Source organism: Leptodactylus fuscus, chromosome 5 (genome assembly GCF_031893055.1).
Source record: "Leptodactylus fuscus isolate aLepFus1 chromosome 5, aLepFus1.hap2, whole genome shotgun sequence".
NCBI lineage: Eukaryota > Metazoa > Chordata > Amphibia > Anura > Leptodactylidae > Leptodactylus > Leptodactylus fuscus.
In genome coordinates, this window is record NC_134269.1 from 202450310 (window position 1) to 202475484 (window position 25175).

Here is a 25175-nt window from a genome sequence, read left to right on the forward strand (position 1 = left end):
GAACCGGGACATCTGCCATGTGGTGTTGTCACTAGGGGGCGGGGCTTGTCTGCTACTCGCCCTACTACTCGCCTGACGTGATCTCATGCGAGTTGGACGTGCGGGGCTTGATAAATAACCCCCATAATGTGTATATAGAGCTCCCTACATGAGACCTAATACACAGGAATGAGAGCCCTGGAGGAGATTGCTTCACAGGGGGGTGTTATACAGGATCATTGTGCCCCTAGATAGGCTTCATTGTGCAATACATAATAAGTACAGGGTGAGCAAAAGATGACATCACTGAAGTAGTCAGGAAAGGGAGCTATTGCCATAGGCACTGACTGATGTGATGGGAAAGGGGGTCAGGATAGGGTTAAAAAATGAGGGAGGTCTGTAACTGGAACGCGACATTAAAGGGATTCTACCATTAAACTATCTTTTTTTCTAATGAACACGCCGGTATTGAGCTGCAAGAGCGGCTACCCAAAAATGGCCGCCACGTAGGAGACGAATAGCCTTTCTTAAGGCTATTCCGACGTGGTAATTAGAAAAAAAAGTAGTTTAATGGTAGAATCCCTTTAAGGAATGGTGAAGAGCTACTGGTTGTGTCATGTTCACATCTGCATTCGGTGGGAGTCTACTTGGGGACCCCCCACAATAAGAATACAGAACGCATTAAACAGCGGTTAGCTAAGAAACCACACGGACCCCATAGACTTAAATGGGGTCTTTGAGGTTTCCACACAAATCAAGCAGCAGTTTTCCCTCCGCATGTTTCGTGCAGAAACCACTCAGACCCCATTATAGTCTATGAGGTCCCAGGATTCCTTAGGTGACTGCTTCATTATACTTATAGGTTTCTGTTTGGAGTGTCCCCAAGCGGAAACCCAAACCATAACTGGATAATACTACCATGTATTAACAGTAAGACCAAAATCCTGATTGAATAATGGAACTCATCCCCTATTCACAGGATCCAACGGCTGAGACCCCATCAATAATGAGAGTGGGGGTTCTTTGCACCCCAGACTAAACAGAGAGGTCTATTCACATCTTTAGCCGAAATACAGTGTAGTGTTACCTACAGCCCCCAAATACGTCTGATACACCACAGAATCAATGCAAAAGGGAAGTCCCAGACCCTTTTATGTGAACTGAGATGTACAGGAGCTTGTGAGCTACACATGAAGGAGGGTTGTATCCATAATGGCCTGTTATTGGAGCTGTGCTGGGCTTCCCCTACCTTTACAAGTCCACTACTGGTCCAGTTACTAAGGTGTCACTTACATACTCCATAGGAGGCCAACAATGACATTACACAAGTGAGGCGTGAACAATCCAGGAACCTGCCGGCACTAGGCTATCCTCGGAAAGGTGCTGCAGGATTTAGGAAAATGTCCTCATTGAAAGGTTTCAAAGCAGAAGCCAGGGGTGGATATACCATTGGTGCAACCTGAGAATCTAGGAGGGCCCTAACACCCTAAAAACAGCTTTAGATTGCAGCCCATGCCTAAGCTAAAGAACTTCATGGCTAACAATTAGGCTGGATTCGCACTACCGCCCCTGTCCGCCCTGGGGTTTGCGTTGTAAACCCCAGGCAAACTGGATAGGGGACGGTAATGTAACCCCAGACTTACTGGTGGATTGCATGCGAGATATTAGGGGGATGAAGTTTGCTGAGATATCGGAGAGGAAAGGGCCCTTAACTGTGTCCACCCCTGCACTAAGAAAACAACATACTCTTCCGTATTATTTGTTTTCTTGAGAGCAGATCAGGTCTTGTGGACAGATGGGAATACTTACTATGCTCATATTTCACGTCTGTGACACAAGTCTTATGGAAAGACATAGGTAAATAGACAATTGCGGACACTGTTGCATTCAGTCCATTGTTTACAATTGCTACATGTTGACATTGGCTGAGACTCCTGTTGCATGACCAAAGATTGCCGTCTTGTCCTGCGACTCCTTCACTCTTGTGTGTCACCTTAAACATGAGTCAAAACAGCAAGTACTACTCAAACAACCATGCTCAATAACAGACAGATATTGTCCTTACTAGTAATGAATAACCCAGGGAGTAAGCTTCCCATGATCATATCTATATTTGCAGATAATTAAAAGTTAAACATTTTTGCAATTATAAGTAGTAAAAAATTCTGCAGAGTTTTAAAGATTTTTCTACTATCTTATTGGTGACAGTCTGTTGTCTTGAATGGATACGACCACTAATGCAGAAACTTTCTATGGTCTGGGACTTGTTAGGAACCCAGCTATGATTTTCTTATTGTAGCCAGGTTATCAGGCAGGGACACTACATGTATCAGAAGATATCCTGGCCACAATAAAGAAATAATGGCGGATTTTCTGACCTGAGAAAGTTCCTGCATTCATGGTCTTATCCACTGGCAACTGATCAAGATAATAACTTGTGACCACAAGATATTTAGAGAAAATCTTTAAAACTCTGCAAAATGTTTAATTACTTATACTTACAATGCTGTGAGTAAGGGACTTACATCAACTTTTGTCCCGAAACGCGTCAGCTTTTCATCACGTTCCTACCTTCTTTAAGGTGATGTATTATCTATCTTTTTAATACATTGAAGTAAAAGTTATGTTTTAGATAATTGGTGGCATGCTGGAATTTTTTGGGGGGGATTTTTTGTAAAGAGCTATGGTACCGGGACCGCTAGCTCTTTACCCGGGGCACAGATCGGGAAAGCCGAGAGTGCCCTGAATTCAGCGCACTGTCGGCTTTCCAGCAGTATATAGAACTGCCTGTGCCCTGGACCATGAAAGGTCCTCTTTAAGAAAGACTATTCTTCCTACCTTTAGTATTCTGATCCGTGCTGCCGTTCCTTAAAAATTTCTCCTTTCTTCCATATGTAAATGAGTTTTCAGACAGCACAGGAGGCGTCCCCAAGTTGTCCCAAAACCTCTCCATCTTCTTCTCCCAACCGCCTCTACGCCGCGTCATCAACCGCATTTTCAGCCGAAAGCGCCAACTGAGCATGTCCATCGACCATTACCCTGTGGCCTCTTACACGAGCGTCTGTTCGGCCACAGGAAAATGCAGTTAGCGTTTTCGGCTGAAGATGCGGATGATGATGCAGCGAAGAGGCGGACCGGAGAAAAAGACAGAGGCGTTGCTGGAGAGTTTTCGGACAGCACAGAGGACGCCTCCTGTTCTGTTTCAGCAAACCGAAACTCCCCCTGTGCTGTCTGAAAACTCGTTTATATATGGAAGAAAGAAGAAGTTTCTCAGGAACGGCAGCGCGGATCAGAATAATAAAGGTAAGAGAAAAAATCTGGGGCAATCATATTCCAGTGGCCATTCCATTTCCGGAAACGGAACGTCACCAATACTCCCTGTTCTGGAGACTGGTGGTGGTCCCAATGTCATACTATGGTCGTATATGAGCCATTCAATGCACCAATTCTTGTTATAAGTGGTTGGAACGTCGTAGCACTTAAACTCATCCTTAGACTTTGGTTTTTAGCTTTTCCTATCACAGTATTTGCTTAGGTGGGGTGTTGGAAGGATGAACTTTGCTTTTCAAACACTAAATGATCATAGATGTTCTTATATGGTAAAACAAATGTGATAAATCTGACACCTGTAATAACTAAGCAAAGAGAAGTTACAAGTGCAAACCTTTAAAGTACCCGGGGCCTATATTCAGCAATATTCCACAATGTAAGCTTCAGGTCACACATAGAATTGTGTCTCTTACATTAACATTGGGACAATGACACTCACTGACAAAAAAAAAAAAAAAAATAAGACACCAAGAAGGAGTTGTTGGAATGGAATGAAACTTTATATGTGTGAATCTAATGATGATATATGTAAGTGAGGGAAAACTATAGTGTATCAGTACTAGGGGTGAATGACTGTTATGTGATGGCTCTGCAGATCTTCACATGGGCAGTTGGAGGAGTGTCACTCCATAGGCGATCACTATAAGGCCTCCATATTCTAATCTGACCATCATCAGATACCAAACAGATCTTGGATTCCAATCAGTGGCGTAACTAGGAATGGCGGGGCCCCGTGGCGAACTTTTGACATGCCCCCCAACCGACACTGACGCCGGAGACCTCGACCGACCCCCTCCTCCGCACTCCTGCGTGCTCTATTATGTCCCATAGTGGCCCCTGCACACAGTATTACGTCCCTTAGTCGCCCCTGCACACAGTATTATGCCCTTAGTGGCCCCTGCACACAGTATTATGTCTCATAGTGGCCCCTGCACACAGTATTATGTCTCATAGTGGCCCCTGCACACAGTATTATGTCTCATAGTGGCCCCTGCACACAGTATTATCCCCCATAGTGGCCCCTGCACACAGTATTATGCCCCATAGTGGCCCCTGCACACAGTATTATGTCCCATAGTGGCCCCTGCACACAGTATTATCCCACATAGTGGCCCCTGCACACAGTATTATCCCCCATAGTGGCCCCTGCACACAGTATTATCCCCCATAGTGGCCTCTGCACACAGTATTATACCCCATAGTGGACACCCATAAACAATTATTATACTCTGGGGTCTTTTCAGACCCCAGAGTATAATAATCGGAGACCCGGGGAAATAAAAACATAAAAAACTACTGTTACTTACCTGTCCCCCGGCTCCTACGCTGTCGGCCTCCGCTGCCGTCCTTCTTCAATGACGTCGGACGTCACATGACCCAGGAAGCAGGCCGGGTTCATGTGACGTCAGAGACGTCAGACAACTAGGAAGGAGGCCTGGCAGGATCGTGGAGAGGTAAGTAACAGTGTTTTTTTATGTTTCTTACCTTGCCTGGGCCTCCGATCATTATATTCGGGGGTCTGCAAAGACCCCCGAGTATAACGATAGCATTTGTGGGGTCCGCGGTGTCACTTACTGATCCCGGCCCAGCCAGGATCGGTAAGTACATAGGGCCCGTTACGGCCTATTTAAAAAAAAAAAAAAAAAATGCAGCGGTAGCGGCTGTCACCGGGCCTCCTAATGTCCCAGGCCCTGTGGCAGCCGCTACCACGGTAGTTACACCACTAATTCCAATATGGTTCCAGTCTGTAACAGTCCAGGTTTATCCTTCACTCTTTGGGAGTCAATGGTCCACCATCAATATCATAACCTGCTGCCTTCTTATGGAAAATGAATAAAAAGGTAAGTGTCTATAGATTAGCCATATAGCTAGACCTTTTTATGAATGTTTGTAGTTCCTACAAAAAGTAAAGATTGAGAGTCCTTGGTAGTTGATACCTTTTTTAATGGCTAACTAATAATGATGACATATTGCAAGCTTTCGGAACGGCTTCTAGGTTCCTTCATCAGGCTTGTATATGGTATAGTTCCTACAGTAATGGAATAAGTGGAGTCCCATTAATGCAGAGACTCCGGTGAGCCCAGGTCCACATGATTCATTTCCTGTGCCCGCATCACGTGCTTAGGTATAGGCTTTATTTCAGTAAATAGGAACTATAGAAACAACCAAACATAAGCCTGAGAGGGTTTCCAATGGACTGATTTATTGTTCTCATGTTCAGCTGACAACATGCTTCCTGGCCTGGAGACAGGGACTGTGGTCTGGAATGCAAACCTTTGTAGGTTCTCTTTTCAGGTAGACAAACACAGAGCCATACAATTCCGGTAGGCAAACAGTAGGAACTTAAGAGTGTAAAGATTGACAGTCCCTGTTTGTTAGTGTCAATAGTAAGTGTTCAATTCACCTGCAGTGCCACCACAGGTGTAATAGAGTATTACACAGCTCTCAATATAATCTGCAGGCTGTCTGCGTAACTTTTTATTACTGCTCTCTGCTCTGACTAATTAAGAGTAATTTAATGGCCCCTCAATGCTAGATCATGTAGTATAATGTCCCCCTCCGTGTCCCCACATGTAGTAAAATTTTCCTTTCACTGGCCCCACATGTAGTATAATGGCCCTTACACTCAGAGATCAAGACATTCATTATAGAATAAAATATAAAGTTATCACTCTCATCCACAAGGCTCTCCATAATGCCGCACCTCCCTACATTTCCTCCCTCATCTCTGTCTACCGCCCAACCCGTGTTCTTTGCTCACTCAATGACCTAACACTTACATCCTCTATTATCAGAACCTCCCACGCTCGTATACAAGACTTCTCCCGAGCTGCACCACTTCTCTGGAATGCTTTATCCCGGACAATCAGATTAACTCCCAATTTCTACAGCTTCAAGCACAAACTAAAGACAAGTCTTTTCAGACAGGCCTATCCCAATTCCTAATGTAAACCCTTCCGTACTATAATTAGAATCACCAAAATTTAACCCTCCTCTGTTCCCGCTCCCACATTACCCCACAGGATATAATGCCATTTCAGGCTAACTTTATTTGTCCAAGCTCCATCCACATGTTACAGGACACGACTGGTGACGGCTCATAAAGTCTTATGTTTATGTAATGACAGTCACCTCTATTACAGGAGTGTCTGGCCCCTGTATAAGCAATGCCGCCCCTGCTACCTCTTGTGTCACCCCCTCTACCTCATAGATTGTAAGCTCTTGCGAGCAGGGCTCTCAATCCCAGTGTGTGAAATGACTTTCTTTGTAATGTATCTTTATGTCTGTATTTGAACCCTACAAATTGTACAGCGGTGCGGAATATGTTGGCGCTATATAAATAAAATGTAATATTATTATTATTACATGTAAGAGTAAGTGGTGAGCGGCATCCATTACTCACCACTCTGTTCCAGGCTTACTTTATGCTCGGGCCGGAGCAGAAGGAAGGACGAGTATGATTTTTTTCAACTCCCCAGCTTACTTAAAATTAAATAAAAAATAGCCCGGACAACCTCTTTAATATATGCGGTCTTAATATATATATATATATATATATATATATATATATATATATATAAAATACAAAAATAGAAAAAGATATAAAGTAGCTCACCCTTGTAGTCGTTCAAATGATGATTGTTGGTGCACGACCCTATTCTCCTTGACTCATTGGAGTAAATAAATGGAAGTATAATCTTGTCAAACCGAAGGTTCGATATAAGGGTCCGCGACTCACAGCTTGTAAAAACTTTTCTTTTTATTTCATCCTTTTAAAATTTCTGTTTGCCACCATAGGCTGAAGTATACATTTAAACACAAAAAAACATAGTGTAGACAAGGTAGACACTGGACATGGTGAGTTAAAAACCGCTAGAAAACTGACGCGTTTCGGGACTATTGAGGCGTCCCTTACTCATAGTGAAACTAGCCTGTATATATATATATATATATATCATTGTCCAAAGGTAAGGCCCCTTGATAAGGCTGCTCCCACCGTTTGCAAATCACCCTTGAAAGGACTCTGCTAGGTTGACATTTGTGTAAGTGTGTAATGGAGTAAGTCAGAAATATCCCATCACTCAAAAGGAACTCACCGTCATGAAACCTTCTCCATGTATAATAGGTGTAAATGCTCCTTTTGGAGTATGGGAAATACCGTTTATACTCGAGTATAAGCCGACCAGAATATAAGCCGAGGCCCCTAATTTTACCACAAAAAACTGGGAAACTTATTGACTCGAGTATAAGCCGAGGGGGGAAACGCAGCAGCTACTGGAAAATTTTAAAAATGAAAATGGTCTGAGTTTTTGGGTGCAGTAGTTGCTGGTGCTGGTGAAGGGGAGGGGGTGTTTTGGTTGTCTGTCTGCCCCTTCCCCGAGCTTGAGGACTGGGTTTTTTCTTCCCCCATTTGGAATTCAGTCTGGCTGTATATAGGGGATCTGCAGTGCTCCTATTAACCCCTTCCCGACAGAACAGGAGCACTGCAGATCCCCTATATTCAGTAGACCGGGCACTGTCAGACACAGGATACCTAATGTGTATGTGTTTCGCAGTAATTTTCTACTTTTGTATGTATTCTAGGGAAAGGAGGGATTTAGAACATTTCTTTCTTTCTTTTTTTTTTTTTTTAAATCTTTTTTTTTTTTTTTTTTTCTTGCACTATTTTATGGGAGATTCTATACATTGACATCATTGTGGCTGGTCATAGACTGCTCCCCCCTCCTAAAAAAAAATTATTATTATTTATTTTTTTTCTGACTCGAGTATAAGCCGAGGGGGGCTTTTTCAGCACAAAAACTGGGCTGAAAAATTCGGCTTATACTCGAGTATATACACTTCTTTGTGAGTCTGCTGTATCCCATTACTCAAATACCTCAACAGTATGAAGCCTTCTTTGCATATAATAGATGGAAAATTTTCTTTTGAAGTATGGTATATAGTTTATTTTATGTGAGTCACTATATCACATCAATAAACAGCATTTTTTTATTGCATTTTGCAGGAACTGTAGTGACACTTGGCCCAATGTCATGATTCAACCCTATCTGAGTCTTCAGAACACAGTTATCTACAATCCTGCAACAGGAAGTCTTTAAAGGGGTTGTCCAGGATAAAAACTAATTCCTACATTAATCTAAACACCCTCCTCCTGTCTACCTTCTAAATTACATCATTTATGAAGAATGTAGATTTACACATATCTCTGGTTACAGGTGAGGTTTTGTTTCCCCGTTTCCTGAAACAGAACGTCACTACTACGTCCTCCCCCTCATACTTACCTCCATGCTTCCTCCTGCGGGATGGCTCCTCCCTCTTTTCTGCCACAGTAGCCTCCCACGCCTGTGCAGTAGCAGTGGATCGCTGGCTGCAGAGCACAGAACAGGTCCTGGACTACTGCACGTGCTCTCAGTCAGGAAAGAGGTAGGAGCCGTTCCACAGGAGCAAGTCTAGAAGGAAGATAGGTAAGTATGATGGGTTGAGGAGGTGAGCTGAGTTGTTGGGGAAGGGCTAGAAATGGGCAGAACAGCTAGAGAGACAGGGAGGGGTGTAAGGAAGGGAGGGAGAGAGGAAGCAGGGGAGTGAGGTGAGAGGGAGCTAGTGTGGAAGCTACCCCATTGACACCTGCGCCCGGTCTCCACTTTGCAGGTTTCCATTTCCTGCCCAAGAAACTGGACAGGAGACATAAACCGGCAGGCAGTTTTCAAACCCATTCAGTTGAATGGGTTTGCAAAGTGTCCGCCAGTGAGCATCTTCTGCTCTCCGCAGCGAAACCGTTTTGTTTTTTTTTTTAACTGGACACAAAGTCGGACATGCAGGACTTTGTGTCCAGTTAAAAAAATGGGCTTTGCGGTGGACAGGCAGAAGACGCTCACGGGCGGACACTGACTGCCGGATTTCTGTCTCCTGTCGGCAGAAGCCGAAAACCCACAAAGCAGAGACTGGGCGCAGATGTGAACCCACCTTAAGGAGCACTAGAAGAAACTATCTTGATGGGGTCCACTGGTTTATGCGGGTAACCACTTTGTTAAGCGGATTAGGTTTCCATTTGGGGGTTCCCAAGCAGACCCGACAAACAGAAACCCGAATGCAGGCATGAACCTAGCGTAAGTCACTTTGCAGCAACTATATACTATGACAGTTCAGGACTCTACCAATAGGGGGCAAAATGGTCACTACAAATGATGTGAGACAGACCAGACTACTCCTATAGACCTGACTACCTGTCACCACTTGTAAGGACTAGGTCCCTATAGAGCCTTGATGGTGAACCTATGGCACGGGTGCCAGAGGTGGCACTCAGACCACACTCTCTGGGCACCCATCTGTGGAACAGATTATACTGTGTGGGGGCCAGTGTGGAGCAGATTGTACTGTGTATGAGCCACTGTGGAGCAGATTGTACTGTGTGGGGGGCCAGTGTGGAGCAGATTGTACTGTGTATGAGCCACAGTGGAACATATTATACTGTGTGGGGGCCAGTGCGGAGCAGATTGTACTGTGTGGAGACTACTGTGTAGCAGATTGTACTGTGTATGAACCACTGTGGAGCAGATTGTACTGTGTGGAGGGTCACTGTGGAGCAGATTGTACTGTGTGAGGGCCAGTGTGGAGTGGATTGTATTGTGTATGAGCCACTGTGGGGCAGATTGTACTGTGTGGGGGCCACTGTGAGGCAGATTGTACTGTGTGGGGGCCACTGTGGAGCAGATTGTACTGTGTGGGGGCCACTGTGGAGCAGATTGTACTGTGTGGGGGCCACTGTGGAGCAGATTGTACTGTGTATGAGCCACTGTGGAGCAGATTGTACTGTGTATGAGCGACTGTGGAGCAGATTGTACTGTGTGTGGGGGCCACTGTGGAGCAGATTGTACTGTGTGGGGGCCACAGTGGAGCAGATTGTACTGTGCGAGGGTCACTGTGGAGCAGATTGTACTGTGTGGGGATCACTGTGGAGCAGATTGTACTGTGTGGGGGTCACTGTGGAGCAGATTGTACCGTGTATGAGTCACTGTGGAGCAGATTGTACTGTGTGGGGGTCACTGTGGAGCAGATTGTACCGTGTATGAGTCACTGTGGAGCAGATTGGACTGAGTGGGGATACTTTACTACTTATATCACACAGGTTCCGTTTTATAGCAGACATGTGATAATATTACAGGTCATAATAACATTGCACGGTCCTATAAACCAGATCTGTACAATGTAACTAGTGAGCATTAATTGTTCAAACTTATACCACATGCAGTACAAAGTTGTTTGTATAATTGAAAGCTCAGTAAAGCCCCATTCACACGACCATATTTTGGGGGTCCACAATTGTGGCTCCGCACAGTATTAAGGTTAGATTGCAGTGTTGGCACTTTGTGGTAATTTAGTGGGCTTTGGGCTGCAGTTTGGGCACTCGGTCTCTATAAGGTTCACCATCACTGCTATGGAGTATGAGCCAGGTAACTAGTACTACAGAGCCTGCCCACTAGGGGGCATTAGTGTCCTTCTGCAGGCAGCCCTGTCCCATCAGCACCGCCACATCACAGAGTTGGCTATTTACAACCCAGTTAGCAGCGCGTGCGGCCGGTCACGTGCCTCAACCCGGCGTGACGTCATCAGAAGGCGCGGTCAGCGCGTGTAAACACATCCGAGGCGGCGGAGAATGCGGTCTCTGAGCTACGTGCAGCGCGCGGTGCTGGAGTTTAGCGGCTCGCTCTTCCCTCACGCCTTGTGTCTCGGGGACGCGGACAATGATTCGGTAGGTGGAGTCGGGAGGTGACGGCTCGGTTCGGTTGTCAGGCAGTGACCACGCCCCCCCCTGTTCTCTTTCCGCAGCTGAATGAGTTGGTCCTGGGAGACACGAGCGGGAGGCTGCACGTCTACAAGAAGGACCAGAGCAAGCCCTGGCTGAGCCGCAGCTGCTCCGGCATGGTGAGCCCCGAGCCCTGCGGTGTCACGTGATGCTGCAGTGCTCACACCAATAACATTTACATAGAACTTTCTCATAAGACTCCTCTCTGGACGAGAGGAGCTGCAGTGTAAAGCAGGAGGAATGACAGCAGCAGAAGCCTGCGCTTCTGATCATTCACAGGGAGCGATATAGATACTGTTCAAAGGAAAGGCACCAACCATAGGTGATACTTTATTATTGTGAAGCTATAGGGGAAAGTGCTGGGACCCCTAGTGGTCACAAGAGTAACAGTCACATTGTCCCTGCCATTCCTGCCCACTGTGGGATTGCCAGGGATCGCTAAATGATATACCCCAAGAGCCAACTCCTGGGCCAATCCGGCGTTTCTTTATGCAGTTTAGCTCCTTCGCTTCACTGCCTATGCAGCTGCCTCAATCTTCAGCTGTACACACGGCCACTTGGAATTTGGGTGCAAGTACAGTGTATGCTCCGCCGGCCATCCTCATTATAGTCCTACAGGAGAGAACAGCGCATGCGCAGGATTTGGATCTCGCTGAAGACAGAGCCGACTTCTAGGCAGTGAAGAGGATGAGCTAATCTGCATAGAGGAACGCCGGAACGGGCCAGGAGGTGGGATGATGCTGTGGTGATCCTTGAGCTTCATTTACATATTTCCAAAAAAACGATAAAAATGGCTGCAAGGAGGATAGAAAGAGAGGTAGGGCTACGATAGCCTTTCTAAAGGCTATTCCAATGTGTGGTTACTCAAAAAACCAAATCCCCAATGATGACTCCCTTTAAGGGTAGGGCCGATAGGACAATGTGCAACTCTTTTGCAACTAGAGGTCGCAGTTACAAAACAAGTCCATTCACTAATGTATCTGTGTCACTGATGTAAAAAGATAACGAACGCTAGGTGCACCCGTGTTTCCTTTAATGGGGTCCGCCCAGTTTGAACCCAGTTTCTGTCCAAAAAGGGTGAAAAATGTGGAGAGAAAAGCGCTGTTTGCGGCACTTTTGGATAGGTCATCAGTATTTGATCTGTGGGGATCCGACACCTAGACCCTCACAAATCTGCTGTTCCCGCAGCATCTAGGCAGAACACAAGGAGCGTGTGCAGGCTCTCTCCTATTCAACTAATACATGTGTTGCAGCAACTGTGTCCACTGCGTTGTGGTTCCAATGAACTGCAGGGCTGCGACTATTATTTAAACAGGAGAATCCTGGACGTGTTCCCTGACTACTACTGCTTTTGCCAGAACAACTGACTCATATAATCTCGATTTGGAGCTAGACAACCCCTTTGAGCTAGATCTGATCTTGTACGTGGACGTTTTTTAAATTACAATATTGAATAGCACATTTTACTTTACATTTCACCTAAGTACACTGAGTTCCATGGGAAATCTCAATTCTGCAATTTTTTTTTCTGTGCAGTATACAGTTATGGCTGTACAGTACATTACATTTCTGTGCCATCTAGGAAGTGAATGTGGACTGTGCCCCCTAGTGGAGGAACACGGATGTTAAAGAAAAACTAGCAGTAAAATACTTGAGCTTTACAAAAATACCCCTAGTGTAATATATAACAGGGTTACTCACTAGAGATGAGCAAAGACCGTTCGATCGAATATCAGGCCGTTCGAGGTATTTGTTCCTAATCGAATACCACGAGACAAACGCACTAAAAATTTGTATCTCCTCCCACCTTCCCTGGCGCTTTTTTTGCACCAATAACTGTGCAGGGGAGGTGGGATAGGAAATACGACAACAGAGGCATCGAAAAAAAAATCGGAAAAAGTAATTGGCTGGCTAATTCAGGTGACCTCCAATTAATATGAATGGTCGATTTAACATTCGGTTAATTTGGGACTGTGAACTATGTGACTGTGAGACAGGGACAGATCTACAGGCAGGGTTAGCTAGGGATTACCTTTATTTAGGGGGGGGATGTCACTCACCCAGCTCTTTGGGGCTGTATCTGGTCGGGATCCCTGTCAGCTTGCGAATATTGAGCGGCTATTCGAAACGAATCTCGAATATTTTACTGTTCGCTCATCTCTATTACTCACCTGTCTATGTCATGCCTGATTGATAGCTGTATGTCCTATAGGAGCTACATTATACCTAGTGGACGGTACACTTATTAAACTGTGTCCTCCTCTTATTTTTCAGCTGACCTGTGTAGGTGTTGGCGATATTTGCAATAAAGGAAAGGTAAGTGGAGATTTCTAATGGGGAGGGTTAATAAGTTCTTATATCTTTTCGTGCTGCCTTCCTTGTGGCTCTGCTTAGATGACAAAGTCTTTGTATTATTTCAATTGTTCCAAAAAATAAAACCCATGAGGTCCAGAATGCCTTCCACACCAATATTAGAGATGGGTAAGGGCTTTTTAATAGGACAAATATAATTTTCTGGCCATAAACTCATAAAGCAATACAGAGATCATCTTTTTATGGAATTGCAAATTGGCCTGCAAGTGCACCAGGGGCGGGGATTGATTTGCCTATAGGCAAGTGCTCCAACTCTCCATTGAAGTCTGTGCTAATGACAACCCTTTAAGCCATAATATTTTCCAGCATCACAGTTGTCACAGCAGGCCCCCTCCCCCCACTTTTCAGGCTGATTTGAATAATCATAAATATATGATTATCTATGCATTATTTCCATAGTTTATGGCCACAAATGTGTGCTTTTGCTCTTACTAAAGTCCTGTACCCAACACTAAGGAAGGAAACATGGTGGACCTGACAGAATCCCTTTAGGTACAATACATCCCAGGAAGAGGAAAAAAAAACCCAAAACAACCAAAAGCAGAGACTTTGGCGTGCACCCCCCCCCCCCCCCAGTTCACAATTAATTGATGGCGTAATCATCAAGAGGTAAATCTGCAAAGCATGTACAGTGAGACAGGAAGGATGTGCTGAGATCTTACCCAATATCCCAAAAAGTAAAGACAAATAATAAACCAGGTAGTCAGGCAGAGTTATACATAAACATAATACTGTAGAATAGCTATATCTAATGAAGTGATTGTGTATTGAGCTACGGGGGAATTGCACCATGGTCCTCGTACCCTTATGGAACTTTTGAGGACACCCCCTACACTTATATGCTATTTGGTTAAAAGGGAGAATGGAACTTACAAACTTCGTCCGCATAGACACTGACGGAGGTTGTGGAGCCATCTATCACAGTGCAACAGCCTTCCTGGTATAGAATAGAGACTGTCACAGTAAGAACCTAACATGGTGCAGCCAGGCCCCCTCATCCAGTATACCAAATATACACAATTCGGAAATTAGAGGAATGGGCTAATTCAGGATGTAAGCCAGGAGATCCAAGATCTCTTTCCAGAAACTTTGTCCAAATCATGTGCCAAAAGTCTGACTGTGGGAATGGACACTTAAGACAACCCGGGTAGAGTAATCATCCCATTTTATATAGGCTGGAGGGAATCGGGTAGTATTGATATAGAATGGGTATATACTCCAGTATAAGCCGACCTGAGTATGCAGCAGCTACTGGAAAATTTCAAAAATTAAAATGATTTTTGGGTGCAGTAGGTGCTGGGAAAGGGGAGGGGGTGTTTTGGTTGTCTGTCTGCCCCTTCCCTGAGCTTGAGGACTGGGTCCCCCCCCCCTTGGAATTCAGCCTGGCTGAATATAGGGGATCTGCAGTGCTCCTGTTCCGTCGGGAAGGGGTTAATAGGAGCACTGCAGATCCCCTATATTCAGCCAGGCTGAATTCCAAGGGGGGGGGGGGGAACCCCCCGATCCCCTATATTCAGTAGACCGGGCACTGTCAGACACAGGGATACCTAATGTGTTTGTGTGTCACAGTCATTTTCTACTTTTATATGTATTCTAGGGAAAGGAGGGATTTATAACAAAAACACAAACTGTGCTTAAAAATTTGGCTTATACTCGAGTATATACGTTTGGATCAACTTATTAGCTGACGGTGACACATTGGGTTGATTTGAGAACATTCTGAGCAGGTATATTAGCATTAACCATATTTTGCTCAGGTTACTCCACTGTCCGCATGCAATGACATTTCAACATGTACTTTGGTTCCTAGTCCAACAAATAGTAAAATGCAGATAATTTTTACAGTCAACTTTTTATGCTTTGTTTTTTTACAGAATTTTGTGGTGGCAGTGAGCGCCGAGGGCTGGTTTCATCTCTTTGACCTGAGCTCAAAATTGGATGTCCCAAATGACTTTATAGTGGTAGAAGAACAGAAAGCTACTTACACACAGCACTTACCTGCCAATACTAAGCTTGCCCTGATAAGTGACATTGGTAAGAGCTCATAGTAAGGCTACATCACCGGCCTAATGTTCTGTGGTCCATGTGACTTGTTTGCTTCTGTCCCTGGAAATATTGAGCAACTTGAATTAAAGAGAAGGGACTGGTCCCTTGGGCTTTGGCTACAAGATATGCTAATATGTGTACACTACTTGTATCTGGTTCAGCATCTGCATGGTAATGGATGGAGCCAGGGGCAACCTGAGGATATGGGCAAACCAGCAAGTCCAACTTTAGGCTCCGTTCCCACGGAGTAACGCGCCGTGCATTCAGACACGTATACACGTATCAGAGTGTGAGCGCTCAAAACAGATCCCATTCACTTCAATGGGTGCCGGTTTACGGGTGCTACACATTGAAATCAATGGGAGGCTTTTTAACTCATTGATTTCAATGTGTAGCGCACGTGAGCCGGCACCCATTGAAGTGAATGGGATCTGTTTTGAGCTCTGACACGTGTATACGTGTCTGAATGCGCGGCGTGTTACTATGTGGGAACGGAGCCTTACACACAGACATCTGATACATTAAAAATAAAATGTATAAACCTTAGAACAACCTTGTGAACAATCCCCAATATGTACTCTTGGGAAATGTTTCTTTGAAATCCTGGGAAGAAGTTGTTTCAGGTCGAACTGAATGTAAGAAAGTGTCAGTGGAAGTCAGGCCCGCAGGATACGATGATACAAATCTGCAGTACCAGTGATATCGATATATTGGAGTAGTTATCTAATATTCTGTTTTTTCACCTTCAATCTCAGATGGAGATGGCCGCTGCGAGTTGGTTTTAGGATACACGGACCGTGTCGTCCGAGCGTTTCGCTGGGAGAGTCCGCCAGAGGCTGATCTATCCTGCGGGCAGCTCGTACCACTAAAAAAATGGCTTCTGGAAGGACAGGTAACGTACAAAGCATGACAGTGCTGCTGCGACTGATGTGTTCTTGATTTATTACGTGTATAGTCTTACTCTCTATCACATGACTGACCTCACTCTACACTATGTAAAAACAGCAGGAGTAGAGCAGAGTTGGTCATGTGACCAAGAATCAGAGGAATGAGACTTATGACCCGCTGCTGCATCTTAACCCAGGTGACTGGTCCTCACATGTGACAATATATAAAATGCATTATTCGTTCAGCTTAGTGGTCTATAAAATATGACATTTACTTTATGTAATGGTAGTTATGTTGAATGACTTTGCAACTACACATTAGTTTTACTTTTCTCCCCTACAGGTTGATAGTCTATCGGTTAATCCAGGCCCAGATGGGTCACCTGAGTTAATGGTGTCCCAACCAGGTTGTGGGTATGCAATTCTACGATGTACCTGGGGAGATGAGCCCCTCCCAGGATCAGAGGGATCTGGAGCTGCGGAGGCCAGGTGAGGAGTCTTAAAACGGTAAAGATCACTTAATGAGGACCTTTCATGGTTTGGGGCACAGGCAGTTCTATATACTGCTGGAAAGCTGACAGTACGCTGAATTCAATGCACTGTCGGCTTTCCTGATCTGTGCCCCGGGTAAAACGATATTGGTGCCGGTACCGTAGCTCTTTACAGTCAGAAGGGCGTTCCTGACAGTTAGCCAGGGATGCCCTTCTGCCCAGCAGTGCCTATCGCGCTGTACAGTGTGAGCGGGGAGGAACGCTCCCTCCCCTGCTGATAATACTTGTCTATGGACGAGCACTGTGAGCAGAGGGAGGGGGCGTTCCTCCCCGCTCACTCTGTACAGCGCGGTAGGCGCTGCTGTGGAGAAGGACGTTCCTGACAGACTGTCCGGAACACCCTTCTGACTGTAAAGAGCTACGGTACCGGGACCGATAGCTCTTTACCCTGGGCACAGATCAGGAAAGCCAACAGTGCTCTGAATTCAGCGCACTGTCAGCTTTCCAGCGGTATATAGAACTGCCTGTGCCCAAACCCATGAAGGGTCCCCTTTAATGATATTCCGATGTGTATTTAGTTAAAAAAGGGATTCTAATGATGGAATCCCTTTAAAGGGATTTCCCATGAACATAACTTTAAGTTGATGAGAAGCTTCTCAGTAAATAAAATACTGTGTTTGATATTAAATATGGGTTCAGGTTAGTTGTTTTTTTTAGTAAACTATTTGGGTCACTGCCATTGCAGCACTGAAAAAAGCCATTGTGGATGTCACAAAAGTCACAAAACACCTGTCATGGTACATGGTTAATGCTAATCTTTACAGCCATGTTAAAAAGTGGAGCGGTTTAGGGGCAACACGGTGGCTCAGTGGTTAGCACTGCAGCCTTGCAGCCCTGGAGTCCTGGGTTTGAATCCCGCCAGGAACAACGTCTGCAAGGAGTTTGTATGTTCTCCCCGTGTTTGCATGGATTTCCTCCCATACACCAAAGACATACGGATAGGGAAAAAATATACATTGTGATCCCTATATGGGGCTCACAAAAAAAAAAAAAAAAAAGTGGAGAGGTTTCATGGGTCCAGGAAACTTGTATTCAGTATAGTAGTCCCATTCTCTTATGTCCTGTCCGTCTTTCAACTGATCCCTTTCAGCACCCCTTCAAGTGATTTCCCCTCCCCTCTTGGAAAACCCCATTTTTACACTTTGTCCCTTCTTTTCTTTGTATTGGAGCCCTATATGGACTAGTCTCCATGATGGATTGGTTACCCGTCATTGACCCGTTTCACACGTCCTCACTACTACATTGGTATACTTTCATGTGAGATATTGTTCAGTGCACTATTAATTTACAGCAGGGTTATAATGTTTGTAGCCCATGGCTATCCCAGCTATCAGTATGTCTGGGATGTTTACTTTCCATAATAATACATTTATGGTATAACATATTTAGCATACAGTGCTTACAGTGAAATTTTTTTTTTTTCTCACGTTGAACAGAGAGGTTTCTGCTCGAGATGTCATCCTGCACCAAACCTCTGGCCGGATACACAATAAAAACGTATCTACACACCTAATGGGAAACATCAAGCAAGGTAAGTGCACCATTGCTGAAGTGGTTGTGGGAAATGCTTTACACCCCAGACCCAACTGCTTGTCACTAAAGCTGTCATTAACCACTTCCGGACCGCCCATAGACTATAAACGTCCGGGAAGTGGTTGCCTTGTTCTGACAGGATGTACCGGTACGTCCAATCAGAACACAGCAGCTGCACGAGATCGTGCAGCTACTGAAGCTGGGAGCCGGCTGTAACTTCAGCCGGAGATCCCAGAGAGATGGCAGGGAAGGTTTATTCCTTTCCTTCTCGATCGCTGTGTATACAGTGCTCAATGAGCGCTGTATACACAGCTATGGGCGCCGCCATGATGCGGCTGCCCTCTGACCCGGCGGTCACGTGATCCGCCAGGCTCAGGGTCTTACAAGAGCTGCTGGGTCCTACAGGACCCAGATCAGCTCTGTAAGTGTAAAGAACAGTCTGTAGGAGGCTCAGCCTCAGTTGCAGGGGAAATCAGCCTCCCTAACAAAAAAAAAAAAAAGTGATCAGATGTCCCCAAAGGTCTCTTATGACCTTATGGGGACACAATCTGAAAAAAAATAAAATATAATAAAAAAGTTAAAAATAAACTTAAAAAAATAAAATACGCTAATAAAACGCCGTTATTAAAGGTTATAGCCCCACCCCCCACAACACCATACAAAATAAAAATTACTGTAACGGAGAGAAAAAACTATTTTATAAAGTTTTTCAGTAGCGATTTGTGTTATTAAATAAAAAATAATAAAGTGAAAACCAGACACAATTTCCCTCCTATTTTGTTTATATTTTCCCGGATATAAAAAAAAACCTTAAAACGCATTCGAAAATAAAAACAACATAAAAATAAAGCCCTATGTGTCCCCGAAAAAGACGCAAAAATTAGTTGAATGAGACGTACAAGAAAAATGTTACAGACCTCAAAACCGCACATACAAAAAAAAACCCGAAAATGTATCTCATCGTCTTAGCAGTGATAGTCTGTTGTAATGGTTTATAAATGGAATTTTAAATATGGTCAGGTTTCTGGAAAAAAAACAACAACTTCAAATAGAAATATCCAAAACATATTAAAACTTTCATTCTTATATTAGGACCTGGTGTTGGAAACCGAGAACCTGGCCTTTTTGCACTGTGCACCTTGGATGGTAAGTTTCCATTTTATACCGCCCGATATTCAGATTCTATTCTAGACACTCTTGTGTGTCACATGTGAAGCACAATGGCATAAAAGCTAGTTATGCACATTAGATAAATGTTGTCAGAGCCTGTGAATATTCATAAGTTTATAGGGTGCAAGTCAACATGTGGTGGAAACAAGGATCAAGCATCTTGGATTTCAGCATGCCCAATGCTTTGTTTTCTAAACAGATGCAGTAAGTGCTTTGACAGACACTTCAAATACTTGCAAGAGTAGCCGATCTGAGCTTGCATGTTTGTTAAAGGATTGGTTTGCATGTATGTTTAAAGGGATCCTATCACTCAGACCCAATTTTTTGTAGGTACCACATCGGAATAGCCTTAAGAAAGGCTATTCGTCTCCTACCTTTCGTCGTCTTCTCTGTGCCGCTGTTCGCCTACAATCCCAGTTCTTGTCGGTATGTAAATTAGCTCTCTCGCAGCACTGGGGGCGGGCCCCAGCGCTCAGACAGCACTGGGGGCGTCCCCCAGTGCTGTGAGAGAGCTCTCTCCAGCGCTGCTTCCTCTTCTTCATCAACGTCATCAGCAGCCTCTGATGATACTGTGCAAGCGGACATTTTCTTGTGGCCTGTGGCAATGCGCAGTCTGCTCTGCCCGAGGCCTTAGAAGTTACAAGCCACCGCCGGAAGAAGAGGCTGAAGATGACGCTGCTGAAGAAGACGGAGGTTGCACTGGAGAGAGTTCTCTGGCAGCATTGGGGACGCTCCCAGTGCTGTCTGAGCATTGGGGCCGCCCCCCAGTGCTGTCTGAGCATTGGGGCCGCCCCCAGTGCTGTCTGAGCACTGGGGCCTGCCCCCAGTGCTGCAAAAGAGCTAATTTACATACCGACAAGAACCGGGATTGTTGGCGAACGGCGGCGCGGAGAAGACAACGAAAGGTAGGAGACGAATAGTCTTTCTTAATGCTATTCCGACATGGTACCTACAAAAAATTGGGTCTGAGCGATGGGATCCCTTTAATTTTCTTTTGCATCTCTCTAGGCACACTGAAACTCATGCAGGGATCTGACAGGCTCTTATGGTCAGTTCAAGTCGATCACCAGCTCTTTGCTTTAGAGAAACTCGATGTGACGGTAAGACAGTGCCTATAATACGCCAACATGTTCTGTACAGACTGACTTTATTAACATCGGTAGTGGGAGTCACTTTTTTTTTAATTTCCCATTTGTAGAAACACACACACATTCTGAACAGTTTACTAATAGACGGTGTGAAGAGACTGAAAATGGTGGTTGATTCTTGATGATAAATTTGTTACATCTTTAGGCTGTCTCCTGATAGGAGACGGAAACCCGGCAGCCAGTGTCCGCCCATGAGTGCCAGACACAGAGTCCCGCATGTCCGGTTAAAAAAAAAACCCCGATTTCTCCGCAGAGACCAGTAGACGCTCACTGGAAAACACTTTGCAAACCCATTCAAATGAATGGGTTTGAAAACTGACTGCCGATTTCCGTCTCCTATCCAGTTTCTCGAGCAGAAGGTGGAAACCTGCAAAGTGGAGACCGGGTGCAGGTGTAAACCCACCCAAATTTTGCACCTTAGAGGATCTTCCCCCAAATATCGCATACTAAATGCCATATGTCACTTACTGCTCCCTGAACTCCTCATCAGTTTGGTGTTTTTAGTTGTAAAATCTGTTCAAAAGATACGACCCTTGAAAAATTATATGTAAATTAGCTTTTATTCCCCAAGTGGGTGGGGCCTCTTTATTGTCTTTGAGAATAACAAACTGTTCCTGCCCACTTGAGGAATAAGAGCTAGTTTACATATCTTTTTTTTTTTTGCATGGATGGACGGATCTTAATACTAAAATTTCCAAATTGATCAGGAGCACAAGGAGCAGTAAGTGATGTCTGGCATTTAGTATGCGGTACTTAGTGAAAGGTCTATTGTTATTTAGAAGTGTGTACTATACTTGCATACAGTATAACAAAACATGGTCAAGAAAACCTGTACTTGATCTCTTGGTTCAGGGAAATGGACAAGAAGAAGTTGTGGCGTGCGCATGGGACGGGCAGACGTACATAATCGATCACAATCGCACAGTCCTTCGCTTTCAAGTTGATGAGAACGTCAGCGCTTTCTGTGCTGGTGAGTAAACAGTGATACGGTGTGGCAAAGACATTTGATGCAGTTGCATCTTCTAGGGCAGTGATGGCGAACCTTTTAGAGAGACACAGTGCCCAAACTGCAACCCAAAACCCACTAAATTATCACAAAGTGCCAACACGGCAATTTAACCTTAATACTGTGCGGAGCCACAATTGCGGACAATTTTGGACCCCCAAAATATGGTCGTGTGAATGGGGCTTTACTGAGCTTTCAATTATACAAACAACTTTGTACTGCATTTGGTATAAGTTTGAATAATTAATGTTGACTATTTACATCGTACAGATCTGTTTTATAGGACCGTGCAATGTTATTATGACCTGTAATGATATCACATGTCTGCTATAAAACAGATACTGTGTAATATAAATAATTAAGGGGCCCCACTCAGTATAATCTACTACACAGTGAACCACACACAGTACAATCTGCTTCACAGTGGCCCCCACACGGTACAATTTGCTCCACAGTGGCTCATACATGGTACAGTCTGCTCCACAGTGGCTCATACATGGTACAGTCTGCTCCACAGTGGCTCATACATGGTACAATCTACTCCACAGTGGCTTATACACAGTACAATCTGCTCTACAGAGGCACATACGCAGTACAATCTGCTCCACAGTGTCTCATACGCAGTACAATCTGCTCCACAGTGGATCATACACAGTACAATCTGCCCCACAGTGACTCATACACAGTACAATCTGCTCCACAGTGGATCATACACAGTACAATCTGCTCCACAGTGGCTCCCATGCCATAGTTTCACCATCAAGGTTCTAGGTTTTTTTTTTGTTATTCTTATTATTTCTTTCTTCTTCTCATTAGGACTTTATGCCTGCAGGGGTAACCAGAATACTCCATGTTTGGTTTATGTCGGTTTCAATCAGAAGATTTATGTGTACTGGTCGATAACACTTGAGAGGATCGAATCCTCCAACCTTCTGCAAGTATTGGAGGGCAATGAGGAATTCACATCTCTGCTTAGTAAATTGCATATAGGTAAGTACGCCTTAGCAGTGGTGTGTTACACAGTACGCTCATGTAAGCTGCCACAAGAAAATGGCCGCAGACATGCGCAATGGCTCTGCCCTACTGCCCAACTTAAAAGACTCCAGGTTGTGAGCCTGTAACACACGTCTAGGATTTAGTAGAACATCAGGGGATTTCATTTTGTTCCATTTGCATAGTCCGCTTCCATGCCCAGTCAAACATCCATTTGCTTTGCCGCACCACCTTCCATTTGTGGTTTCTGCACTTTCCAACAATCTATTATTTTCAGAATTTGCTTTAATAAGTTACGTTACGGTTGTTTTGTGTTTCAGATGTGAATGATGTCTCGGCTATACGTGACCTTATCCGTCACACTTTCTATTTTTCTAATGGAAAACGTAAAGACTGTTCTGAAAAGGAGAAAACGGAGACAGCGGGACTTTGATTTCTGGACCATGGACCTGTAAAGTCAGCTACGTGCCTTGTCTACAGCAGTATAGTGATAGCAGATCTCTTGTGATGATTCTAAAACCGCTATGTTTCCGTCCTTCATTGTCCCCTTGTGCCCCGGAAGGATGGAAATATAGTGCTAGTGTGAACCTAGCTTTAGGAAGACACATTATGTAAGTGATGGTAATCTTCATAAAGGGATGCTACCATTAAAATCACATTTTATTGTCAATCACATGTAGGAATAGCCTTAAGAAAGGCTATTCTTCTCCTACCTTTAGATGTCTTCTCCGTGCCACCTTTTGATAGAAATCCCGGTTTTCGTCTGTATGCAAATGAGTTCTCTCGCAGCACTGGGGGCGTCCCCAATGCTGCGAGAGAAATCTCCAGCACCGCCTCCATCTTCTTCTGTAACGCCCTCTCCCTGTGTCTTCTTCCAGAGCTGGGTTCAACCTTCTAGGCCTTGGGCAGAGCGCATGTACAGTAAGTAAGCGACCATTTTCTTGTGGCCTGTGGGCCTAGAAGGTTGAACCCAGCTCCGGAAGAAGACGCGCAGAGAGTCCGTTCCCAAAGAAGATGGAGGCGGCGCTGGAGATTTCTCTCGCAGCATTGGGGACGCCCCCAGTGCTGCGAGAGAACTCATTTGCATGCAGATGAAAACCGAGATTTCTACCGAACCGCGGCACAAAGAAAACTTCTAAAGGTAGGAGAAGAATAGTCTTTCTTAAAGCTATTGCTACGTGTGTGAGAAAAATGTGATTTTAATGGTACAATCCCTTTAATAGTGGCTTAATAGCTTCTCCATTAATTCCTAAGGGAGCCACAGCGCTAGTTTCATAGGAATGAATGGAGAAATTCACTTATTATCCCCACACGAGGTGCTGTGCCGTTTGGAGAGTCTTGTTGCTGATCACATGGCACTGCTTTGGACCAGAAAAAAAAGATGACCCTTTCTAACAGATTAGAGAATGAAAATTATTATCTGCCTGGCTCCAGCAGCCCACAATCTGGCCGGGTGACATAGGACTAGCAACTAAGACATTAATATGGAGAAATCAAAAATATTAGATGTAAATATCTCTTCTGTACCTTATGCACAAGTGACAGATTGTAGATTTTCTTCTAAGAAGAATAAGGATTAGTAGTGATGTTTCTTCAGTGCTGTTCACCAGCCACATGTAAATACAAGGATTAAAGAGGAAATGTCAGATCTTCTCCCATGTCTCGTCTCATAAATACTTGTATTCTCCATGCTGTCATAACTTCTATAACTAAAGACAACCACTATTCCGCTGCGTCCCCCTTCCTGGTGTCGTAGGAACTGTAGTTGGGCGGCTGGCATATTCAGAATTATATCAATCAGTCCTTTACACCATACACCACCTCCAACAAGTCCATCTTTTATATCATATAATAATTAGAGATGAGCGAATACTATTCGAAACGGCAGTTTCTAATAGCATGCTCCCATAGATGCAGCCGGCGTCCGGTCGCTTAACCTCCTGCACGCCGGCCGCTCCCATTCATTCCTATGCCGTTTCGAATAGTATTCTCTCATCTCTAATAATAATTATTATAATCACTGGTTCTGAAACAGTTGAATTTTTTTCTCTATCCCCCACCATTCCTGAGCAATCAATGCAGTTAGTTTTGCTGCCTGATATACTATTTAGGCTCAGTACTGTCAGGAGAGCAGTGTCAGGCAGGAGTAGACAAGGGGTGTGATTCTGATCTGACACTGTCTGCCTCTGATTGGAGCTCTGAGTCACGCCCTCTGTCTGACACCGCCCACCTGACATTACAGAGCTTTAATAGCATATCAGGCACCAAAACTAACTGCATTTATTACTCAGGAACCGTGGGGGCTAGAGAAATAATATCCAACTGTGCTTTAAACAATGGCTTGGTGCCAAATAG

At 44.6% G+C, this 25175-nt stretch overlaps 2 protein-coding genes across 2 annotated transcripts in view; both read left to right on the forward strand.

Annotated features, from left to right (window-relative positions):
• Window positions 1-25175, forward strand: part of NSD1 (nuclear receptor binding SET domain protein 1) — a 274149-nt gene that overhangs the window by 116037 nt on the left and 132937 nt on the right. The gene's annotated exons all lie outside the window — the stretch shown is intronic.
• Window positions 10936-23603, forward strand: ITFG2 (integrin alpha FG-GAP repeat containing 2). The gene is made up of 12 exons (XM_075275030.1): window positions 10936-11059; window positions 11137-11232; window positions 13388-13429; window positions 15361-15520; window positions 16288-16424; window positions 16763-16908; window positions 18407-18501; window positions 19596-19649; window positions 20682-20773; window positions 21674-21791; window positions 22644-22817; window positions 23141-23603. Exons 1-12 carry the CDS (start codon window positions 10964-10966, stop codon window positions 23251-23253), a joined length of 1323 nt encoding a protein of 440 aa, XP_075131131.1. The 5' UTR covers window positions 10936-10963; the 3' UTR covers window positions 23254-23603.

Coding starts and splice junctions, on each gene's coding strand:
- ITFG2 (XM_075275030.1), top strand. CDS start 10,964: ATGCGGTCTCTGAGCTACGTGCAGCGCGCGGTGCTGGAGTTTAGCGGC. Junction 15,521..16,287: donor TGCCCTGATAAGTGACATTG/GTAAGAGCTCAT, acceptor CTTCAATCTCAG/ATGGAGATGGCCGCTGCGAG. Junction 20,774..21,673: donor TAGAGAAACTCGATGTGACG/GTAAGACAGTGC, acceptor CTCTTGGTTCAG/GGAAATGGACAAGAAGAAGT.